General features: G+C 47.5%; 1 protein-coding gene across 2 annotated transcripts in view; it reads right to left on the bottom strand.

The window, feature by feature from the left end:
• LOC128373184 (bone morphogenetic protein receptor type-1A-like) overlaps positions 1 to 9,862 on the bottom strand; it is a 26,781-nt gene extending 16,919 nt beyond the window's left edge. For both annotated transcript variants that reach the window (XM_053333478.1, XM_053333479.1), the window contains exon 1: positions 9,583 to 9,862. In XM_053333478.1, coding sequence (XP_053189453.1) covers positions 9,583 to 9,649 — 67 coding nt within the window. In that variant the 5' untranslated portion in view covers positions 9,650 to 9,862. The remainder of the gene's footprint in view (positions 1 to 9,582) is intronic.
• Between the last annotated feature and the right edge of the window lie 138 nt (positions 9,863 to 10,000).

Below are 10,000 nucleotides of genomic sequence, written 5' to 3'. Positions count from 1 at the left end.
AGTCAGCAGTGAGTAATAGCAGTAGTAGTAGTGGGAGTATTAGCAACAAGGGAGGAGAGAAGGGAGGAAGGAAGGAGGAAAGGAGTAAGGAGGGAGGGAGGAAGGAATAAGGAAGGAAAAGAGGGAGGAAGAAAGGAGAGAAGGGAGGAAGGAAAGGAGTAAGGAGGGAGGGAGGGAGGAAAGGAGGAAAGGAGTAAGGAGGGAGGGAGGAAGGAAAGGAGATAGAAAGAAGGAAGGAAAAGAGGGAGGAAGAAAGGAGAGAAGGGAGGAAGGAAAGGAGTAAGGAGGGAGGGAGGAAGGAAAGGAGGTAGAAAGAAGGAAGGAAAAGAGGGAGGAAGAAAGGAGAGAAGGGAGGAAGGAAAGGAGTAAGGAGGGAGGGAGTAAGGAAAGGAGTAAGGAGGGAGGGAGTAAGGAAAGGAGGAAAGGAGTAAGGAGGGAGGAAGGAAAGGAGGTAGAAAGAAGGAAGGAAAAGAGGGAGGAAGAAAGGAGAGAAGGGAGGAAGGAAAGGAGGAAGGAGGGAGGGAGGGAGGAAGGAAAGGAGGAAGAAAAAAGGAAGGAAAAGAGGGAGGAAGAAAGGAGAGAAGGGAGGAAGGAAAGGAGTAAGGAGGGAGGGAGGGAGGAAAGGAGGAAAGGAGTAAGGAGGGAGGGAGGAAGGAAAGGAGATAGAAAGAAGGAAGGGAAAGAGGAGGAAGAAAGGAGCGAAGGGAGGAAGGAAAAGAGGGAGGAAGAGAGGAGAGAAGGGAGGAAGGAAAGGAGTATGGAGGGAGGGAGGAAGGAAAGGAGGAAAGGAGTAAGGAGGGAGGGAGGAAGGAAAGGAGGTAGAAAGAAGGAAGGAAAAGAGGGAGGAAGAAAGGAGAGAAGGGAGGAAGGAAAGGAGTATGGAGGGAGGGAGGAAGGAAAGGAGGAAAGGAGTAAGGAGGGAGGGAGGAAGGAAAGGAGGAAGAAAGAAGAAGGAAAAGAGGGAGGAAGAAAGGAGAGAAGGGAGGAAGGAAAGGAGTAAGGAGGGAGGGAGGGAGGAAAGGAGGAAAGGAGTAAGGAGGGAGGGAGGAAGGAAAGGAGGAAGAAAGAAGGAAGGAAAAGAGGGAGGAAGAAAGGAGAGAAGGGAGGAAGGAAAGGAGTATGGAGGGAGGGAGGGAGGAAGGAAAGGAGGAAGAAAGGAGAGAAGGGAGGAAGGAAAGGAGTATGGAGGGAGGGAGGGAGGAAAGAAAGGAGGAAGAAAGAAGGAAGGAAAAGAGGGAGGAAGAAAGGAGAGAAGGGAGGAAGGAAAAGAGGGAGGAAGAAAGGAGAGAAGGGAGGAAAGGCGGAAGAAAGAAGGAAGGAAAAGAGGGAGGAAGAAAGGAGAGAAGGGAGGAAGGAAAGGAGTATGGAGGGAGGGAGGAAGGAAAGGAGGAAGAAAGAAGGAAGGAAAAGAGGGAGGAAGAAAGGAGAGAAGGGAGGAAGGAAAAGAGGGAGGAAGAAAGGAGAGAAGGGAGGACGGAAAGAAGTATGGAGGGAGGGAGGGAGGAAGGAAAGGAGGAAGAAAGGAGAGAAGGGAGGAAGGAAAGGAGTAAGGAGGGAGGGAGGAAGGAAAGGAGATAGAAAGAAGGAAGGAAAAGAGGGAGGGAGGAAAGAAAGGAGAGAAGGGAGGAAGGAAAGGAGTAAGGAGGGAGGGAGGAAGGAAGGAAAGGAGGAAGAAAGGAGAGAAGGGAGGAAGGAAAGGAGTAAGGAGGGAGGGAGGAAGGAAAGGAGGAAGAAAGAAGGAAGGAAAAGAGGGAGGAAGAAAGGAGAGAAGGAGGAAGGAAAGGAGTAAGGAGGAGGGAGTAAGGAAAGGAGGAAGAAAGAAGGAAGGAAAAGAGGGAGGAAGAAAGGAGAGAAGGGAGGAAGGAAACGAGGGAGGAAGAGAGGAGAGAAGGGAGGAAGGAAAGGAGTATGGAGGGAGGGAGGGAGGAAAGGAGGAAAGGAGTAAGGAGGGAGGGAGTAAGGAAAGGAGGAAGAAAGAAGGAAGGAAAAGAGGGAGGAAGAAAGGAGAGAAGGGAGGAAGGAAACGAGGGAGGAAGAGAGGAGAGAAGGAGGAAGGAAAGGAGTATGGAGGGAGGGAGGGAGGAAGGAGGAAAGGAGTAAGGAGGGAGGGAGGAAGGAAAGGAGAAACCATGAAACAAACCTGGAGAAACTTTTTCAGATTAAACAGTGGTTGTTATTAACCAGCGTTGCCGTGGTAACCAGTCAGTCAGTAGTGAGTAATAGCAGTAGTGGTGGGAGTATTAGCAGCAGACTGGGTCACATCCTTCAATCATTCATCATTATTTTAAAGATGAAATGTGAATATCTGGGTTTGTGACATAATAAACTGATTCATGACTCATTCTGGACGTTTTCTGACATTTTAAAAAAGACAGAAAAACTAATTTATTAATCAGAAAAATAACTGGATAGGACAATAAGACACAAAACAGAGAGCAGAGAGAGGAGACGACACATTAATTTAGATAAAACTAAGTAAAAAGCAGGAAAGCAGTAAGGAGGGTGGAAGGAAGGAAAAGAGTAAGGAGGGTGGGGGGGAGGAAGGAAGGAAAGGAGTAAGGAGGGAGGAAGGAGAGAAGGAAAGGAGTAAGGAGGGAGGGAGGGAGGAAGGAAGGAAAGCAGTAAGGAGGGAGGAAGGAAGGAGTAAGGAGGGTGGGAGGGAGGAAGGAAAGGAGTAAGGAGGGAGGGAGGAAGGAAAGGAGTAAGGAGGGAGGAAGGTAGGAAGGAAGAAAAGGAGTAAGGAGGGAGGAAGAGAGGAAGGAGGGAAAGGAGTAAGGAGGGAGGAAGAGAGGAAGGAGGGAAGGAGTAAGGAGGGAGGGAGGAAGGAAAGGAGTAAGGAGGGAGGAAGGTAGGAAGGAAGAAAAGGAGTAAGGAGGGAGGAAGAGAGGAAGGAGGGAAGGAGTAAGGAGGGAGGGAGGAAGGAAAGGAGTAAGGAGGGAGGGAGAAGGAGAGAAGGAAAGGAGTAGGGAGGAAGGAGAGAAGGAAAGGAGTAGGGAGGAAGGAGAGAAGGAAAGGAGTAAGGAGGGTGGAAGGAAGGAAAGGAGTAAGGAGGAAGGAAGGAAGGAGGGAGGAGGAAAGGAAAGGAGTAAGGAGGGAGGGAGGAAGGAAAGGAGTAAGGAGGGAGGGAGGAAGGAAAGGAGTAAGGAGGGAGGAAGGTAGGAAGGAAGAAAAGGAGTAAGGAGGGAGGGAGGAGAGAAGGAGTAAGGAGGAAGGAGGGAGGAAGGAGAGAAGGAAAGGAGGGAGGGAGGAAGGAAGGAAAGGAGTAAGGACGGTGGGGGGGGAGGAGGGAAGGAAAGGAGTAAAGAGGGAGGAAGGAGGAATGGAAAGGAGTAAGGAGGGAGGAAGGGAGGAAGGAAACAAAGGAGTAAGGAGGAAAGGAAAGGAGTAAGGAGGGAGGGAGGAAGGAAAGGAGTAAGGAGGGAGGAAGGGTTTATATTCAACCTCCAGCGCATCACTTCCTGTTTTTACTTTTAACAACTGAAACCTTTTCTTCTTATTAACGCAGCGTCTCCTGTCCCGCCGACGGCTTCCTGCCAAACCTATGGTTGCTGTGGCGACCGTGATAGGTTAATTATCGGGCCGACTCTTTATCTCTAACAGCGTTGATGCCATTTATACCCCTTTAACTGTTAATCTGGTTTTACTTCTTAAGTAATAAAATAAGATGCATTTTATTTCCATTACTGTGAAACTGTGAGTCACATTAACCCTCCTCAGGTCAAGGAAGGACAGGAGGAAGGAAGGAAGGGGGAAGGAAAGGAGGAAGGAAGGAAAACGGAGGAAGGAAAGGAGTAAGGAGAGAAGGGAGGAAGAAAGAAGAAAGAAAAGAGGGAGGAAGGAAGGAGAGAAGGGAGGAAGGAAGGAGGGAAGGAAAGGAGTAAGGAGGGGGCAAGGGAGGAAGGAAAGGAGTAAGGAGGGAGGGAGGAGAGAAGGGAGGAAGAAAGAAGAAAGAAAGGAGTACGGAGAAAGGAAGGAGAGAAGGAAAGGAGTAAGGAGGGAGGAAGGAGAGAAGGGAGGAAGGAGGGAGGAAAGGAAAGGAGAGAGTCTCAGCGGCTTGGTTGACAGCAGAGAAATAAAAGGTGGTGTTTGAGGGACGGAGCGAAGCGTCTCTGGAGGGACGGAGGGATGGAGGGATGGAGGGAGGTTTCCGGAGGGACGGAGGGAGGTTTCCGGAGAACAATGAGTGTTTGGAACGTTTAGCGCCGCTGACAGCTCGTTCAGCGCCATACAGGAAATGGTTCATGTGCAGAGAGGAAGTGAGAGCGCCAACAATCAGCTCAACAGCTTCCTGCAGGAGGAGCCGAGCCAAGAGGGAGAAAGTCTGTGATATGAAACTCGGACTGAGCCGACACATCAAAGGGTTTAAAACCAGGAGAGGAGTAAGGAGGGAGGGAGCAAGGAAAGGAGTAAGGAGGGTGGAGGAAATGAGGAAGGAGGGTGGAAGGAGGGAGGGAGGAGGGAAGGAAAGGAGTAAGGGGGGTGGAAGGAGAGAAGGAGAGAAGGAGGAAGGAAAGGAGGAAGGAGTCACATCAAAGAGTTTAAAACCAGGAGAGGAGTAAGGAGGGAGGAAGGAGGGAGGGAGGAGGGAAGGAAAGGAGTAAGGAGGGTGGAAGGAGAGAAGGAGAGAAGGAAAGAAGGAAAGGAGGAAGGAGTCACATCAAAGGGTTTTGAACCAGGAGAGGAGTAAGGAGGGTGGAAGGAGAGAAGGAAAGGAGTAAGGAGTCACATCAAAGGGTTTTAAACCAGGAGAGGAGTAAGGAGGGTGGAAGGAGAGAAGGAAAGGAGGAAGGAGGGAGGAAGGAGAGAAGGAAAGGAGTAAGGAGGGTGGAAGGAGGGAAGGAGTAAGGAGAGAGGAAGGAGGGAGGTAGGAGGCAAGGAAAGGAGGAAGGAGGGTGGAAGGAAGGGAAGGAGGGAAGGAAAGGAGTAAGGAGGGAGGAAGGAGAGAAGGAAAGGAGTAAGGAGGGTGGAAGGAGGGAAGGAGTAAAGAGAGAGGAAGGAGGCAAGGAAAGGAGGAAGGAGGCAAGGAAAGGAGGAAGGAGGGTGAAAGGAAGGGAAGGAGGGAAGGAAAGGAGTAAGGGGAGGGGGTGAAAGGAGTAAGGAGGGTGGAAGGAAGGGAAGGAGGGAAGGAAAGGAGGAAGGAGTAACATCAAAGGGTTTTAAACCAGGAGAGGAGTAAGGAGGGTGGAAGGAAGGAAGGAGGGAAGGAAAGGAGTAAGGAGGGTGGAAGGAAGGGAAGGAAAGCAGAAAGGAGGGAGGGAGGAAGGAAAGAAAGGAGTAAGGAGAGAGGGAGGAAGGAAGGAAAGCAGTAAGGAGGGTGGAAGGTAGGAAAGGAGAGAAGGAGAGAAAGGAAAGGAGTAAGGAGGGAGGAAGGAAGGAGAGAAGGGAGGAAGGAAGGAGGGAAGAAAAGGAGTAAGGAGGGAGGAAGGAAGGCAATGAGTAAGGAGGGAGGGAGGAAGGAAGGAGTAAGGAGGGAGGAAGGAAGGAAGGTGGGAAGGAAAGGAGGAAGGAGGGAGGAAGGAAGGAAAAGAGTTAGGAAGGATATAAAACCAACAAAAATACTAAATGTAAATCTTTTATTAATGTATTAATTATATTGAAGTGGGTGTAACCTCCATGATGTCTTGCTGCGGAGATGCTGAGTTCAGTCTGAATTTATCTGCTGCTGTTTTAACCTGATGCTGCTTTTAAAACTAGTTTAACTGATTTATGGATTCAAAAAACTATTTTTAAGATGTTTAAGGTTAATAAAACAATAAAATGTTAATTACACATTGATGCAGTTTTCTCTTATTGATCTTTTATTAATATATTAATTATATTGAAGTGGGCGTAACCTCCATGATGTCTTGCTGCGGAGACCCCGAGTTCAGTTTGTCATCTGAACGTTTCTCAGGACATTAAAACTTCTATGCTGTACGGCAAGATTTGTGGAAAGCAAACCAAACTACTACCCAGTCACTGAGATGGACAGAAGTTAACTGGAATAATGTAATTCAATATTTTGTCACACCTAGAATCAAAAGCAAACAGATAAGTGCTCATCAGCCATGCTGGAGATTGGGTAACGACTTGGATTCAGATCACACACACATCTTTTGGAAATGCACAGATATAGTACACGATGGAGGGATGGAGGAAGGAAGGAAGGAAAGGAGTAAGGAGGGAGGAAGGAGAGAAGGAAAGGAGTAAGGAGGGTGGAAGTAAGGAAGGAAAGGAGTAAGGAGGGAGGAAGGAGAGAAGGAAAGGAGTAAGGAGGGAGGGAGGAAGGAAGGACTGCCTTTTCTTTTTTTTTTCTTTTCTGTTTACTCCCTCTTTTGCACTGTATTGTCATTATTGTTAACTAAAACAAATAAATGAAAATTGTTAAAAAAAAAACCTTGACGCTGCGTTCAGGCGTCATGGGAAAATGAAACTCTCTTTAAGCTTTGTTTAAAGACTCTTCCAAACATTTTAAACTTATTTCCGCCAAACATGAAAGAGAAGAAAGTGACGCCAGCAGCAGCAGACGTGAGAGTGAAGGAGTGGAAAAACACTAGTGATAAGAGTCCAGGAGGAGTTTCTGGCTTTTCCTGCAGAGATTAGTGTGACGCTGATACGAGAGCGGAGCCGTTATCAGCCGGCTGCTCCGAGGCTCGGAGGCTCGGAGGGTCGGGCGCTGACCTTTCTCATGTCGCTACTCAGACCTCGGCCACCTTTATCTCTCCGACTCTTTGTCCCACAGTAGAACAACATTTATTTTTACATTTTCACACCCAGGAACTGAACTTTACACTCTGAGCTACTGATGTCTCTGCCTTTCAGTGCAGGACTGAGAGAGAGCGAGAGAGAGCGAGAGAGAGCGAGAGAGAGCGAGAGAGAGCGAGAGCGAGAGCGAGAGCGAGAGCGAGAGCGAGAGAGAGACAGACAGACAGAGAGAGAGAGACAGACAGAGAGAGTGAGAGAGACAGAGAGAAAGAGAGGGTGTGAGAGAGAGAGCGAGAGAGAAGGTGAGAAAGTGAGAGGGAGGAAAGAAGGAAGAAGGAAGGAGGGATGGCGAGAGAAAGGAAAAGAGTAAGGAAGGAAAGAAGGATGGTAATGGGGAGGAAAGAAAGAGACAAGGAGAGAGGGAGGAGAGAGGGAGGAAAGAAGGAAAGAAATAAGGAAGGAAGGAAGGAAGGAAGGAGGGAAGGAGGGAAGGAGGAAGGAAGGAAGGAAAAGAAGGAACAGTCAAAACAGACAGGGTCAATTTGACCCAGAAGTAGGCATGGGCCGGTTACCGGTTTCAAGGTTTACCACGGTATGATACAGTCTGTGGTATGATACAGTCTGTGGGTATGATACAGTCTGTGGTATGATACAGTCTGTGGTATGATACAGTCTGTGGGTATGATACAGTCTGTGGGTATGATACAGTCTGTGGGTATGATACAGTCTGTGGTATGATACAGTCTGTGGGTATGATACAGTCTGTGGTATGATACAGTCTGTGGTATGATACAGTCTGTGGTAAGATACAGTCTGTGGGTATGATACAGTCTGTGGTATGATACAGTCTGTGGTATGATACAGTCTGTGGGTATGATACAGTCTGTGGTATGATACAGTCTGTGGGTATGATACAGTCTGTGGTATGATACAGTCTGTGGGTATGATACAGTCTGTGGTATGATACAGTCTGTGGGTATGATACAGTCTGTGGTATGATACAGTCTGGGGGTATGATACAGTCTGTGGGTATGATACAGTCTGTGGGTATGATACAGTCTGTGGTATGATACAGTCTGTGGGTATGATACAGTCTGTGGTATGATACAGTCTGTGGTATGATACAGTCTGTGGTAAGATACAGTCTGTGGGTATGATACAGTCTGTGGTATGATACAGTCTGTGGTATGATACAGTCTGTGGGTATGATACAGTCTGTGGTATGATACAGTCTGTGGGTATGATACAGTCTGTGGTATGATACAGTCTGTGGGTATGATACAGTCTGTGGTATGATACAGTCTGTGGTATGATACAGTCTGTGGTATGATACAGTCTGTGGGTATGATACAGTCTGTGGTATGATACAGTCTGTGGTATGATACAGTCTGTGGTATGATACAGTCTGTGGGTATGATACAGTCTGTGGGTATGAGCGGGATTTTTTTAATGTGACGTCTGGTCAGAGAGAGAGTGGAGGTTCCTCAGGTCGCATGCAGCTGCAGCGTGAAGTACAACCCCTCCCGTACTCCGGTTGCTGATACAAGCAGGTAGCTCTGCAGGCTGTATGATGGCTGAAGGAGGCGAGCCCCCCGAACTTTACCCTCCGTCTAAAAAGGACCAAGTCGGCTGTATTTATACTTCGGCTACCGTAAAAAGACAGACGGCCGCGGCTCGGAGGAAGAAGGTAACGGACAGTAGCAGCGTGAGGAGGAAATACATCCTATATGATCGTGAGCAAGTCTCCAAAAACTGTTGAGATTCAGTTTTAAGCTCCTGCTGCATTTATTTATATTTATCTTAGATGTGTTTTTACTTTTTTCAATTATTGATGTTCTGATCTTGAGCCACAGGTTCAGTGATTGCATTTATTTGCATTTTGTGTTGTTTTCACTAAAAATAATTCATTTATGTCGTGACTTGAGCTGCAGGTTTAGCATCAGTTAAAGGACTGCACTTATTTTTTATTATTTATTTAGAAATAATATTTTTTTATCATTATTTATTTTAAATACATATTTACTAAAAATAAAAGACTGTTCAATGGGGAAAAAAAACTTTTTTTTGTTTTTAAATGCAGACATTTCAAAATATCACATTTTATAGCCGTAATCATAAAACCGTGAAACAGTGATATTTTTACCTGAGGTTATCATACCGTCAGAATCTCATACCGGCCCATGCCTACCCGGGAGAGCGACAGGAAGGTTAATACTGCTATACCTCTTTTCTTTTCGTCTCTTCAGGTTAACGTCTGCTCGTTATCAGCTGATTGAGACGTAATCACAGCGGAACAAAAGGCTGCTGATAGCCATGTGTGCTAGGTGTGTGTGAGCAGGGAGGAGCAGCTGATTACAGTCTGACACAGTTCATGATTAACTCAGCACTACACTCATACTCACATATCTATCCTGAAGGAAGGGAGGAAAAGGAGGAAGGAAGGGAGGGAGGAAGAAGGAAGGAAGGGAGGGAAGGAAGGAGGGAGGGAAGGAAGAAGAAAGGAAAGGAGTGAGGGAGGGAGGAAGGAAGGGATGGAGGGAAGAAGGAAGGAGGGAGGGAAGGAAGAAGAAAGGAAAGGAGGGAGGGAGGAAGGAGGGAGGAAGGAAAGAAGGATGGAGGGAAGGAAGGAAGAAGAAAGGAAAGGAGTGAGGGAGGAAGGAAGGAAAGAAAGACAGAGGAGAAAGATAGGAAGGAAGGAAGGAAGGAAGGATTTTCTCATTTTAACCCTTTAAATTTAAACTAAACCTCATGGACAGATACTTTTTCCTTATTTAGGACGAATCAACTGATAGAAATCATATTGTCACTAATATAAATAAAGGTGAGATGGACGTGATGAAGCCGGCAGACATGAGGACAGACAGTAAAGGAGCAGTGAGGTGGATCTTAGTGTCTTACCGTCGGCTCGGAGGCTCAGCAGGAGAGCGGCGGCCATGACAGCCCAACACAACGACAGACCTGCCATCCCGCAGCAGGACTGGACCTGGACCGGCTCCTCTGGGTCAGATCAGCTGCTTCCTGTCAGCCGGGGGGGCGCAGCGGTCCTCGGTGATGAAGGCTTGGGAGAGCAGGAGGTCAGCGGGAGGACGAGGAGCAGGAGGAGGGATGGAGGGAGGAGACGCAGGTGATATCACAATATCAGCTCCTCTTCTGTCTCACTGGCTCTCTGGGTCCAAAACCCTGAAACACAAAGATTTCATTTAATATGATTTAAACTTCAGCAGGTTGATGAACTCACTTTACTGTTTATAATCCTGCACATCTAAAAAAAGATTAAATCCTGAAACCCACAGTCCTCCTTCTGTGGAAACATGGA

Source organism: Scomber japonicus, chromosome 14 (genome assembly GCF_027409825.1).
Source record: "Scomber japonicus isolate fScoJap1 chromosome 14, fScoJap1.pri, whole genome shotgun sequence".
Taxonomy (NCBI): domain Eukaryota; kingdom Metazoa; phylum Chordata; class Actinopteri; order Scombriformes; family Scombridae; genus Scomber; species Scomber japonicus.
This window is presented reverse-complemented; position numbering and strand designations above follow the sequence as displayed.